Here is a 14,331-nt window from a genome sequence, read left to right as displayed (position 1 = left end):
CCATTGTAGTGAAAGTGGCCAAGTCTCTTGTGCCAGATTTTAGACTCTTCCAGCCTAGATGATAAGGCTAAGTTGCTGGAATTTTTCCACTCAACTGAGAAGCTTTTTCCCTACATTTTTACACACATTAATTCATTTCCTTCAGGGTCTACTATGATGCATGCTTGGTTTTGAAAATGTACAAAGTAACCTTTCTCTAACATTTGCCTAACACTTAACAAGTTTTGACTAATCTTAGGCACATACAAGACATGAGGAATAATTTTGGTACCTGACAAAGTTTGGACAACCGCATCTCCTATGCCTTTGACCTCCACAAAATCACCATTTCCTATTTAACTCTGGAATAATATGAGTTGTCCAGGTTGATGAAACTTTGCAGGTCTGCAGCCATATGGTTGGTGTAGCCATTGTCAATTAGCCAAGCTTCATTACTAGTTTGTGCTGTGTAACAGGAGGCCACAAAGAGTTGTTTAGCCTCCTGGCATTGGTGCTGATCTTCTCCAACCCGAGCTTGCTGTGTTGGTTGGCTTCCCTTGTTCTTGTAAACCTTCTCTATGTGTCCAAATTGTTTGCAGCCTTTGCATTGTATCCCTGGTCTATACTAGCACCTCTTTTCCGAATGTCCCTTCTTTTTGCAGTGAGTATATGGAGGATACTCCTTCACTCCTCCTGATTTCTCCCACTGATTGCTACTCCTTTCTTTCCCTTTTTTATCCCTAGCATACCTCCTATTTTGTCCTTGTTAGGCTTGCCTTTTTGGTTTGCTACCATTGCTCCCTCACTTGTGTCTTCTTGCCTCAAAAGTCTTCTTTACTCTTGAACTTGGAGAGCATGAACAAGCTCAGTCAAAGTGACGTGAGTCATGTCCTTAGAGTCCTCAAGGGAAGAGATTTTAGACTCCTCAAGGGAAGAGATTTTAGACTCAAATCTCTCTGACAAGCTCACCAAGACCTTTTCCACCACTCTTCTATCTGTCAACTCCACTCCCAACAGCCTTATTTTGTTGACAACACTCATAAATCTGTCAACATAATCCTTGACTTTCTATGATTCCTACATCCTCTACATCTCAAATTCTCTCCTTAGATTAAGCACCTACATGTTCCTTATTGTGGTGTTGCCCATGTACTCTTCTCTCAACTTGTCCCATGCTTCCTTTAGAGTCTCATATGCCATGATCCTTATGAATACAAGGTCAATCATTGCTACATGAATGTGAGAGAGAGCTCTTGGTGCCTTGGTTGTTTCTTCCTCATGCAGTCTCATTTGATTCAGGGTAGAATTCTGTCCTAATGGGAGGTGGCTGCTTGTTTTCTTCCACATACTGCCACATCCCTTGACCCTGGAGGAGGGCCTTCATCCTAATAGCTCATATGTGGTAATGTTCCCCATTAAACACCGGTGGTGCCATCAAAGTAGATTGAGTTGCCATGTCTCAGTTTTTGTGTCTGTTGTAGAAAGAAAGTGAGCAGATGCAGGTTGATTTTAGCTGAATATGGAAGGTGTTCTTGAGTTGTGGTTGATGGTTGGATGCAATAAGTTTCAGATTTTTGTGGGTGGCTTTGATACCATTTGATGGTTCTAGGCCAGAGAATACAAAAGAAAGAAAAAGAGTAACAAAACTTATGTGCAAAAAGTCTAATTCTTTCATTCAAACTGGACAATATATACAGTAGCATAACAACTATCCACTGTTACAACAACTACAGCAGACATATACAAATTTGAATTTAAATTTTAACAACCAATAATCCATACTCAAAATACATCATATTACTGACTTAATTACACTTAAGCCATTCAACTACAATACACCAAAAAGATGCAGCCATGCATGTTAGACCAACTACAGCAAACTAACTTCAACATGCTCCAAAAAGTTCCAACTGAAACCTATAATGTTGATGCATTTCTAGCAAGGTATCACTGTATCAACACATGTCAATATTGTTAGTTAGAATTTTTTTGCATAAGTTGTGTTCATGTTGAACCTCATTTCTTTCCACTGAAACATGGGCTTCTGACTGTATTAAATGTGATAAAGGAGAAATTATTCTTCCCAAAGATTTTGGTAAAACCAACAAACCAACCATTTGGCCCTTGCATGTCACGCGTCCATGGACAAAGAGTACAATTTTACCATCTGGGGTTCATTCTTATTTAAATACAAGAGGAAAAATGATAAAATAAAGATAATGAAAATCCTTATTTGTAAATAGAAATAATATTGTGGCTAGAATGCTAGTTAGTTTTGAAATGCCATTTATTACCATACAAAAGAAATTATTCAGCATAATGCAAATTCTGATATGCATGACTGAGGAGTGAGGACAATATCAAAAATTACACAGGTCAAATTAATATTTGTCCAGATGGTAAGTAGGAATACCCACAAGTTTATTTGTTCTATGCATTGCAAGAACAAACTCCTCAGTCATGTCTAATTCACTTGGCAACATCCCATTTGGAAGCTCCTAATCAAAGCAATGCACAAGTTGTGCTAGCACTAGCTTTAATACTTGATCTATTACATTCCAGGGCAGATTCTTCAGCCTGCCGAATGAGAAAGCTGAAAGTGGCGGCCACGAAGAACGAAATCACTCCCAACAAACCTTTTAGGAAAAAATTCTTAGGATCAGTCAAGATCTCTTCCGATTGCCCATACTTTACAAAAACGTGTGACTTTTTTCGTATGTGATAGCCATCTACAATGGAATCTTTCGTGGATTCATAAGGGATTAGAGGTGACAAGATGGAGCCTCAAGGTTTCTCACAACCAATCTAATATTACAGTTCTCCAATCTGATTCTTCAAACCATCCTATCTACCCATGATAAGTATAGTTTATATATTTTTATTCCTTCCATATTATGTTTTTTGTATGTTTTATGCCTATTTGAGTTGATTAGAGTTTTTTTTTTTTTTTTTTTTTGTAAGTTTGACATATTTGGATAGATTTTATGAAATAATTGAGAAAAGATTAGGAAATTCCAGATTTTTTGTTATTCTGACCAGTGCTGCGTTTTTCAGGTTTTCATGGAGTCAGATTTCTCGATTGTAAAAGTGTTCTTCAGAAACAGTAAAGTAGACAAATCAAACTTTCCAGGAAGGTATTATGGGTGCGAATTCGAGTTTGTTTGAGATATCATTAGTTGTTGTAAAACCGGACCTGGAATCCTATTCACGGAAGGATTTCCTGGCTGAGTATTGAGTCTTCAAATGGGCCTAATTAGAGCTTCAGATATCAAAAGCAAGTGATTCAAAAGCCCAAATTCATATACACATGCAGGACTACAACTTTTATGAAGCGACCAAGCCTAGAAAAGTTCTTTTACATTGTGAGAATCCTAGTGCAAGTTGGATTACGGGTTCTGTTTTCCATATCTGATAAGGATTGACAGTTTTGGGAGTCTATCTTTTAGGAAAGGTCTAGGAAAGTAATTTCCATTTTTCCTAGGGTAGAATTGAGGAAAAAAAACATGTTATTTATTCATGAGTTGTTAGGTTAAACAGGGGAGAACAGCAGTAGAGTTTTTTCGAAGTTTTTTACCTTCTACGTCAAGATGTGCGACTGATCTTTCTTCTTTAGTTCAAGGGGATTTTAAAGCCTAAATTCATGTCATTGGTGTAACTTAACTTCAGTAAAATTGCTCTTAATCTCGTTCTTATTGGAATTATTTATGTTATTCTGTTTTAATTGTTTATGATTTTGTTTGGGTGATTTAGTAATGACTTGCTAAATTGTTTAATCAGAATTTCATCTGTTAGAATTAGAAATTGTGATACGTAATTGTCCTCTTTCTATTTAGTAAGTAACACATAATGATAGATGATTACAGACAAGTTTTCAGTCTGTCACCTTGAATAACATAACCTAAGTTAAATAATCCGATCTTGCGTGATTGTTGATTGGATTGATCTATTTTCCTAATTCTTAAGGCTGCCATTGAATTAAACTTGGAGAGCTTATTCTAGGTTGTTCAAGGGTTAGGATCTAATTGAAGAGCTTAATTCAATAGTGACATTTAAGGGAAAATTCGGGTAATAGAGCTTGTTGTTTCCTAGGGTCAATAATTCCATAATAACGAGATAGAATAATTTTACAGTTAGTTCATATCCAATGCATGTTTAGGTGGATCCTGAACTGAGGACTAGTTGTTTTTAATCTAATATTTTCTACCATTGGAGATTTATTTGTTTCACTTTAGATTGCATTGTCTACAACCCCTTTCTTTATTTTGTTGTCATGTTTACTGTTTAGGATTTTATTTTATTTTACTGTTGTTTTTGTTGTGGTTAGTGGTTAGAACATAGATTTTAATCGAATCATTCCCTGTGGGATCGACCCTTGCTTATCCTATATGCAATTCAGTAGTTAGGTTAGGAAGGTTATTAATTTGGAGCATTCGGCACGCTACCATATTTTGGCGCCATTGCCGGGGAATGTTCTATGTCGATTTTTTTTATGTTCTATGTTCTTTTGTTATTTCATTTAATCAGTGTTTAGTTTAGTTGTGTTTTTCATTCTGTTCAATTATTCAATTGTGTGTTTTTTTTTTTTAAGATTCTTGAAAAAAAAAAAAAGAAAAAAAAATTGAACAGTTGTCTTGTTCATGAATAGTATACTATTCATAAGAGAAATTTTGGTTGAATTAGGAGTGTTACGAGTACCTGTTTCGAAGTAAACGAAATTCTGAGCAAGACTAGAAACGTTCTAGCCCCACCCTCTCATCGTCAAATTCGATCATTTAATAGTGATTTTGGCCAATTTTAGTTTTTTTCAAGAGAATTTTTTTTTATTATTAGTTTTTGGTTATTTAGGCTTAATTTGGTGATTTTAGTGGTTTATGACTCGATCCAATTCTATAGGAGAGTTGGAATTTGATCCAGAAATTGAACGCAGCTTACAAAAGTTGCGAAAAGAGGCACGTCAAGCAAGTTCTTCATCTCCTAGTCTTAATATAGCCTTTGGTTCAACATCCCACAGTTCATCCAGTGATCTAGGTTCAAAAATAGACGAAGAGATGGCCGCCGCTGGCAGAACATTAAAGGAGCTGGCTGCCCCTAATTTTAATCAACAGCCTTTGTGTATTCAATACCCTACTTTAGATGTTGCTTTTGAACTGAAGTCTGGTCTAATTCACTTGTTGCCTACATTTCGTGGTCGTGCAAGTGAAGATCCAAATAAACATCTAAAAGAGTTCCACGTTGTCTGTTCAAGCATGAAATCGATAGGAGTGACAGAGAAGCAGATTAAGTTGCGAGCTTTTCCTTTTTCATTGGAGGATGATGCAAAGGATTGGCTCTATTATCTACCAACATGGAATGAGATGAAAAGGCTATTTTTAGAAAGATATTTCCCAGCATCCAAAGCTGCCACTATCAGGAAGGAGATATGTGGTATAAGGCAATATAATGGAGAGACATTGTATGACTATTTGGAGCGATTCAAGAAGCTATTTGCAAGCTGTCCTCACCACCAGATAAGTGATCAATTGTTAATTCAATATCTCTATGAAGGATTGCTGCCTATGGAAAGAAACATGATAGATGCAACAAGTGGAGGTGCGTTGGTGGATAACACTCCTGAAGCTGCCAAACAATTAATCTTAAACATGGCTGCCAACTCCTAACAGTTTGGTACAAGACATGATGCACGACCCAAAAGGGTGAATGAGGTAAGTACATCTTCCATTGAACAATAATTATCTGATCTTACCTCTCTTGTTAGACAATTGGCTGTAGGGAATGCACAACAGGTAAAAGCTTATGGGATATGTTCCACAATGGGACACCAAACGGACATATGCCCAATACTTCAAGAGGAAGGGCTAAGCAGGTCAATGCAGTAGGAAACTTTCCTGGACCACTAAGGCAGTATGGTCCTTACTCCAACATGTACAATCCAGGTTGGAGGGATCATTCGAATTTCAATTATGGAGGAAATCGACAAGTACGAGTTGGACAAAATTTCCAGAATAGACAACAACAAGGTTTTCAACCAAAGCAACCTGCCTCACAAAATTCGAACTCATCGCTGGAAGATATAGTTAAGTTCCTTGCTTTGAATACCAAATAGTTTCAACAAGATAAAAGATCTAGTATTCAAAGTCTGTAGAATCAGATGGGTCAAATGGCAAGTGCTATAAGTCGTTTAGAGGCTCAAGTTGGAGGGAAGTTGCCTTCTCAAACAGTGGTGAATCCAAAGGAAAATGTGAATGCAGTGATGCTAAGAAGTGGCAAGAAAGTGGAAGAACCGAAGTTGAACATTCCAAGTGTAGCAAAGGAAGCAGAAATTGAAGATGAAATTGAGAAAGAAGAGGCTACAACTGAATCAAATGTAATTCCTAACCCTTCAATTCAACTTCAGTCTAATACTTTACCTTTTCCTATCAGATTCGCAAAGTTAAAGAAAGAAGAGAAAGATAAAGAAATTTTGGAGACGTTTCGCAAGGTCAAAGTGAATATACCTCTGTTGGATGCAATTAAGCAAGTGCCAAGGTATGCGAAATTTCTTAAGGAGCAATGCACCAATAAGCGAAAGTTAAACGGTGATGAGAAGATAATAATGGGAGAAAATGTGTCAGCGGTTTTCCAAAGAAAACTTCATCCCAAGTGCAAGGATCTAGGTATGTTTACAATTCCTTGTAAGATAGGTAACACCAGAATTGAGAGAGTTATGCTAGATTTAGGAGCTTCAATTAATGTTATGCCACGATCTATTTATGTTTCATTAAATCTAGGTCTTGTGAAAGATACTGGTGTTATTATCCAATTGGTTGATCGCACTAATGCATACCCTGAAGGGGTAGTTAAAGATGTTCTTATGCAGGTCAATGAGTTAGTGTTTCCTGCTGATTTTTACATTCTGGATATGGATGATTCTTCTTCTCCTGACCCTGCACCTATCTTACTGGGAAGACCATTCCTAAATACAGCTCGGACAAAAATCGATGTTCATGACGGTACCCTCATGATGGAATTTGATGGTGAAGTAATTCGTTTTAATATTTTTGATGCCATGAAATATCCAACTGATGTTTAGTCTATTTTTGCTATTGATGTTATTGATTCTGTTGATTCCATAGCACAAGAGATGTTTGAGCTAAATAATGCAGATGAGTTAGAGGTTTTCCTTACCAAACATGTGGAATCAGAGGAGAAAGGAGAGATAGAGCTCAGTGAAGAATTGAAGGAGACAGTGGTAGCTTTACATTCTTTAAAACCAATTCTAGAAAGGCATGGAGTTTCTTTTATAAAGCTGCATGATTCTCACCAGAAATTATTGCCTTCTGTTTTTCATGTTAGAGTAGATGCCCTAGAGCCAATCAATTATTGTAGAATTGATTCTTTGTAATAATGTTCATTAATCAATAAAAGGTATTTTGTTCTATATTGTGTAAATCATTAGTATTGCAATATGTATTGATATATGTCCTTAGAATGGTAGAACCATGATGAGGGTATCTAGTGTTTCAAATCTTGATAGTGAGAACCCTATGAGCACATATGGTGGCCATTCTAGAAACGTCCATAGCCCCAGTATTATTCTGAAGTAAGGGCACAGATAATATGGTAAGGCTATTATAGTGTTGAACGACCCTGTCGAAAGGCAGTGACTGATCTCACTTGTCAAGGTTGTTTGGTGACAACCTGGTGCAACACATGGGTATTTGCTGTAGGCTAATACACCACAACAAGTTCACTGGACTGACCCAATAAAGGATTTCATATGGATGGTAACCCAGTGTCTATGGAACAAATCCTCTAACGAATGGTGGTGCATGTGATCCTTAGACTTGAGATCACCGGAGCACCTTGTGCACCGATTGGTGTAGTTTGACACTAGCCTAATGCAGTTCTTTTCAGAGCTGTCAATACGGTGGTGATTGGCTGCATCAAGGAGTGTATCAAGACTATGGTGGATTGACAGAGGATTCATCACTCCCGGGTACGGGAGAAAGTTATCTCACGGCGCAATTCAGTATATGGCAATGACACTAAAACTGTGGCCACAGTGGGATTGAGTTGTTGCTCTATCCAGTTTATAATACGGGTCATTGGTCCAGAAACTGAATAAATAATATCGAGAGTAACCGAAGGTTGACACTATTTCTATGCCTTCGTCTCGTCGAGATAACGTATGATGAAAGGATCGAATTGCACGGTAACCATATCGTTGACAGGTAGCTACTTTGCTGAATCCGAATCTATCGGGTGGCCATGATGCCTTGCTAGGGGCCAATCTTGGTCTGTGTATTAGTGAGACGATTAATTGGTGTTAATCGCAATACTATACACTGCCGATATGATGAGGAGCCTAAGGGTCACACACATAGAAGACAATTTAAGATGCAAGAAGAAAGAAGGGCGTTTTCGTCTTTTAAGGCGAAAGGGTATTTTGGTAATTTCACAGTGCAATTAAATTTGCTGAGGTAGTAGCCTTTATTTAATTTGTTGGAAAAATTAAATAAGTGAAATTACAATTAAATATGTGTTAGCATATATTTAAATATATTATCATTATTGTTAAATGTTAATATATATATTAAATATATATTAATTGATTTTTAATTAAGATAATGATGAAATAAAATAAATATCTAATTGGGAGTGTTTGGAAACATGGGGTGTTTGGGTTGGAGCCCAAGCTTATTCCATATGGGAATAGGGCAATTAAATTTTACTATAAAAGAAAAAGGTTTCTTTGAAAAAAAAAAAAAGAAATTCATTTTATTCATTCATTACTTTTTCATTTGAGAGAAAAACTCTCCAGCCCCTAAACACTATCCCACGCTAGATTTTAGTTTTGCTAAGAATCAAAGTTTTCTTTGATTTTTGCTTCTTGTTTCTTAAGGCTAAGGAGGATCTAGCAAATCCCTCCTTAGTTCCTTACGATTGTCTTTGTGTGTACTACGTCGGTTCGATCCTACACTTGAGTCAGTAGCTAAATATATTCAGAGACAACTTGGAGGAGCCTCCAAACGTGCGTATGGTTTCTTAAACTCTAGATTAATTTTCTACAGATTCTTGTTTTTGCATAAACTGTAATTTCTATGCCCTGATTTTGGGTTCTATGGAACGATCCGAGTTGTTATTAATTTTTGTTTTCCACTGCCTCAATGGATCGTTTCCTAACATTGCAAGCTCCTACACTGGAGTTAAAGCCATTACCGGGCCATTTGAAGTATGTGTACTTGGGAGAAAATGAGACATTGCCGATAATTGTGTCAAAGAAGTTAACACCCAATCAAGAAGAGAAACTAGTTCGAATGTTGCTGGAACACAAGGAAGCAATTGGTTGGACCATAGCTGACATTAAGGGGATTAGTCCTTCCATATGCATGCATCAGAATTTGCTTGAAGAAGGTGCCAAACTGACATGGGAAGCGCAATGCAGATTAAATACCCCAATGATGGATGTGGTGAAAAAAGAAATCTTAAAGCTTTTAGATGCTGGGGTAATTTATCTGATATCAGACAGAAAGTGGGTAAGTCCAGTGCAAGTGGTCCCCAAGAAATCTGGTGTTACAGTGGTGAAAAATCAAGACAATGAGGTGGTCCCTACACATGTTCAGACAGGCTGGCGTGTGTGCATTGATTACTGGAAGTTGAACTCAACAACTCGAAAAGATCATTTTCCACTTCCCTTTATTGATCAAATGCTTGAAAGGTTAGCTGGTCATCTTTATTACTATTTTCTTGATGGATTTTCAGGGTATAACCAGTTTTTCATAGTGCCGGAGGATCAAGAGAAGACGACATTCACATGTCCATTTGGTACTTTCGCCTATCGCCGAATGCCATTTGGTCTCTGCAATGCTCCAGCCACATTTCAACAATATATGGTAAATATCTTTTCAGAATATGTCGAGTCAATTTAGAGGTTTTTATGGATGATTTTAGTGTCTATGGTGATTCATTTGATCAGTGCTTACATAACCTTACACTAATTCTAGACAGATGCATGGAAACTAACCTTGTACTTAACTGGGAAAAATGTCATTTTATGGTAGAGCAAGTTATAGTTTTGGGGCATATTGTTTCATCCAAGGGAATAGAGGTTGATAAGTCTAAGATAGATTTGGTTACAGCTTTACCTTACCCAGCCAGTGTGCGGGAAGTTCAATTTTTTCTTGGCCATGCAGGTTTCTATCAGAGATTTATCAAGGACTTTTCAAAAATCGCATTGTCCCTATGCAGATTGTTACAAAAAGATGTGGATTTTCAGTTTGATGAGCAGTGCAAGGAGGCATTTGACAAGTTGAAAACATTGTTGATAACAGCACCGGTGATACAACCACCTAATTGGGATTTACCTTTCGAAATTATGTATGATGCGAGCAACTATGCATTAGGTGTTGTCTTGGATCAAAGAGTTGGCAGAGCTTGTCACGCCATTTATTATGCATCCAAGACCTTGAATGGCGCCCAGCTAAATTATTCTATGACTGAAAAAGAACATTTATCTGTTGTTTTTGCTTTAGAAAAATTTCGGTCATATTTGTTGGGTGCTAAAGTCATTGTTTTTTCTGATCATGCAACTCTTAGGTACTTGCTCACAAAAAAGGAAGCAAAACCAAGGCTAATTAGATGGATTCTTCTACTCCAGGAATTTGATTTGGAGATTAAAGATTAAAAGGGAGCAAAATGATTTACGCAATATAGAATAAGATGCCTTTTATTATTGATTAATGAACATTATTACAAAGAGTCAATTCTACAATAATTGATTGGCTCTAGGGCACCTACTCCAACAGGATATTCATACTTCACCATATTTATTGATGATTTCAGTAGATATGGTTATGTCTACCTCATGAGACATAAATCTGAAGCCTTTGATAAATTCAGGGAATTCAGGAATGAAGTCCAAAATATCTTGGGCAAAAGTATTAAAGCTCTTTAGTCGGATCGAGGAGGTGAATACTTAAGCTCAGGGTTTTCAGAGTACCTAGAGGAATGTGGGATAGTATCACAACTCACCCCTCCTTATACAGCCCAACACAATGGAGTGTCTGAAAGGAGGAACAAGGCTTTAATTGACATGGTTAGCTCCATGATGAGTTTTCGTGATTTACCTGCATCATTCTAGGGTTATGCCCTGGAGACTACGACTCACGTTGTTAACCGTGTACCGTCAAAGTCTGTAGATAAGACTCCATATGAGCTATGGAGTGGGCGAAAGCCCAACTTGTCTTATCTGAGGATTCGGGGTTGCGAAGCTTATGTTAAGAAATTGACTTCGAACAAGCCGGGCCTAAAATCCTGTAAATGTATATTTGTGGGGTATCCAAAGGTGACCAAAGGATACTACTTCTACCACCCAGAAGAGCGCAAAATTTTTGTTGCTGGATCTGGTGTCTTCTTAGAAAAGGAATATTTTCTAAGAAGTACTAGTGGGAGAAAAGTAGAACTCGATGAAGTTCTAGAACCACAAGATATACTAGACGAAGGACGAGATGATGTGCCACAAGAAGTCATTGAGCATCATGAGGAGGTTACTCCATAACTTGTGGATCAAAGTAACCATCTTAGGTAGCACAAGAGCTACGTAGATCTGGGAGAGTACGCCATGAGCACGAGAGATATGGTTATCTCGTGACTCAACATGGTGACGTACTAGTCTACCAAGATGATGAATCCATAACTTACGAAGACGCTATATCGGATCTAGATTCTGTTAAATGGCTTAAAGCCATGAAATCTGAGATGGACTCCATGTACCAGAACCAAGTGTGGTCTCTGGTGGAACCACCTGAAGGGGTAAAACCCATTGGGTGTAAATGGGTCTTCAAGAAGAATACTGACATGGATGGCAAGGTGCATACTTATAAAGCACGGCTGGTTGCCAAAGGTTTCAAACAAATTCATGGCATTGACTATGAAGAAACATTTTCGCCAGTTGCCATGATTAAATCCATCTAGATTATGCTTGCGATTGCTGCATATCATGACTATGAGATTTGGCAAATGGATGTCAAAATTGCTTTCTTGAATGGAAACCTTGAGGAAGATGTGCATATGACACAACCTGATGGTTTCGTTCTTGATAGTCAAGCTAATAAGGTATGCAAGTTGTAGAGATCCATTCATGGACTCAAGCAAGCTTCAAGGAGCTGGAACATTCGTTTTGATGAAGCCATAAAAGAATTCAGTTTTATCAAGAACGAAGATGAACCATGTGTTTATAAGAAAGTGAGTGGGAGTGCAGTAGTATTCCTAGTGTTGTATGTCGATGACATATTTCTGATCGGGAATGATATACCAAACTTATAGTCGGTAAAGACTTGGTTATCCAAACAGTTCTCCATGAAGGACTTAGAAGAAGCAGTCAGAGTGCATATATTGACAAGGTAATGAAAAGATTCAGTATGGAAGAATCCAAGAAGGGATTTCTTCCAATGTCACATGGTGTTTATCTCTCTAAGGAATTGTATCCTAGAACACAAGATGAGAGAGATAAGATGTAGAGGATCCCATATGCATCAGTAATTGGATCCATCATGTATGCCATGCTATGTACACGGATTGATGTCTCATGTGCTTTAAGCACTTGTTGTAGATATCAGTCGGATTCAGGTGAGCATCACTGGATGGCTGTCAAGAATATTCTTAAGTACCTGAAGAGGACTAAGGATATGTTCTTGATTTATGGAGGGGAAGATGAGCTCACTGTAAGAGGATACAATGACGCTAGTTTCCAAACGGACAAAGATGATTGCAATCAGGGTTTGTATTTTGTCTCAATGGTGGTGCAGTGAGCTAGAAAAGCTCCAACCAAAGCACTGTAGTGGACTTTACAATGGAGGCTGAGTATATTGCATTGTCAGATACGGCCAAGGAGACAGTCTGGAATAAGAAGTTCATTACTGAACTTGGTGTGGTTCCCACGATTGTTGATCCTATAGACATCTATTACGACAATAATGAAGCAATACACATACTCAAACAATTCAATCTCATCAGAGAGATAGTTGAGAGGAAAGACGTGCAGATTAGTAAAGTGCATATTGACGACAATCTCGCAGATCCACTAACAAAGCCTCTATTGTAGCAGAAGCATGAAAGGCATTTGAGATCATTTGGTATTAAATACATGAATGATTGACTATACTGCAAGTGTGAGATTGTTAGAGTAGATGCCTTAGAGCAAATCAATTATTGTAGAATTGACTCTTTGTAATAATGTTCATTAATCAATAAAAGGTATTTTATTCTATATCACGTAAATCATTATTATTGCAATATGTATTGATATATGTCCTTAGAATGGTAGAACCGTGACAAGGGTATCAAGTGTTTCAAATCTTGATAGTGAGAACCTTATGAGCACATATGGTGGCCATTCTAGAAACGTCTGTAGCTCTAATATTATTCTGAAGTAAGGGCACAGATAATATGGTAAGGCTATCATAGTGTTGAACGACCCTATCAAAAGGTAGTGACTGATCTCACTTATCAAGGTTGTTTGGTGACAACCTGGTGCAACAGATGGGTGCTTGCTGTAGGCGAAGACACTACAGCAAGTTCACTGGACAGACCCACCAGAGGATTCCATATGGAAGGTAACCCCAGTGTCTATGGAACAAATCCTTTAACGAATAGTGGTACATGTGATCCTTAGACTTGAGATCACCGGAGCGGCTTGTGCACCGATTGGTGCAATTTTACACTAGCCTAACATAGTTCTATTCAAAGCTATCAATACGGTGGTGATTAGTTGCATCAAGGAGTGTATCAAGACTATGGTGGATGGATAGAGGATTCGTCAATCCCGAGTACGGGAGAAGTTATCTCACGGCGCAATTCAGTATAGAGCAATGACACTAAATCTGTGGGCATAATGGGATTGAGTTATTGCTCTATCCAAATTATAATACAGGTCATTGGTCCAGAAACTGAATACATAATATCAAGAGTAACCGAAGGTTGACACTATTTCTATGCCTTCGTCTCATCGAGATAACGTATGATGAAAGGATCGAATTTTATGATAACCCTATCATTGACAGGTAGCTACTTTGCTAAATCCGAATATATTGGGTGGCCATAATGTCTTGCTAGTGGCCAATCTTGGTCGGTGTATAGTGAGACGATTAATTGGTGTTAATCACGATACTATACACTACTGGTATGATGAGGAGTCTATGGGTCACACACATAGAAGATAATTTAAGAGCCAAGAAGAAAGAAGGGCGTTTTTGTCTTTTTGGGTAAAAGGGTATTTTGGTAATTTCACAGTGCAATTAAATTTGCTGAGGTCGTAGCTTTTATTTAATTTATTAGAAAAATTAAATAAGTGAAATTACATTTTAATATGTGTTC

At 37.6% G+C, this 14,331-nt stretch overlaps 1 protein-coding gene across 1 annotated transcript; it reads left to right on the top strand.

Annotated features, from left to right (window-relative positions):
• Window positions 1-6,136: 6,136 nt before the first annotated feature.
• On the top strand, window positions 6,137-7,325 carry LOC116116632. Its single transcript, XM_031402689.1, has 4 exons — window positions 6,137-6,632; window positions 6,747-6,992; window positions 7,092-7,207; window positions 7,317-7,325. Exons 1-4 carry the CDS (start codon window positions 6,137-6,139, stop codon window positions 7,323-7,325), a joined length of 867 nt encoding a protein of 288 aa, XP_031258549.1.
• Window positions 7,326-14,331: the final 7,006 nt, after the last annotated feature.

Source organism: Pistacia vera, unplaced genomic scaffold (assembly GCF_008641045.1).
Source record: "Pistacia vera cultivar Batoury unplaced genomic scaffold, PisVer_v2 Contig78, whole genome shotgun sequence".
Taxonomy (NCBI): Eukaryota; Viridiplantae; Streptophyta; class Magnoliopsida; order Sapindales; family Anacardiaceae; genus Pistacia; species Pistacia vera.
This window is presented reverse-complemented; position numbering and strand designations above follow the sequence as displayed.

Coding starts and splice junctions, on each gene's coding strand:
- LOC116116632 (XM_031402689.1), top strand. CDS start 6,137: ATGGCAAGTGCTATAAGTCGTTTAGAGGCTCAAGTTGGAGGGAAGTTG. Junction 6,633..6,746: donor TCCCAAGTGCAAGGATCTAG/GTATGTTTACAA, acceptor CATTAAATCTAG/GTCTTGTGAAAGATACTGGT. Junction 6,993..7,091: donor CCTCATGATGGAATTTGATG/GTGAAGTAATTC, acceptor TTGATTCCATAG/CACAAGAGATGTTTGAGCTA.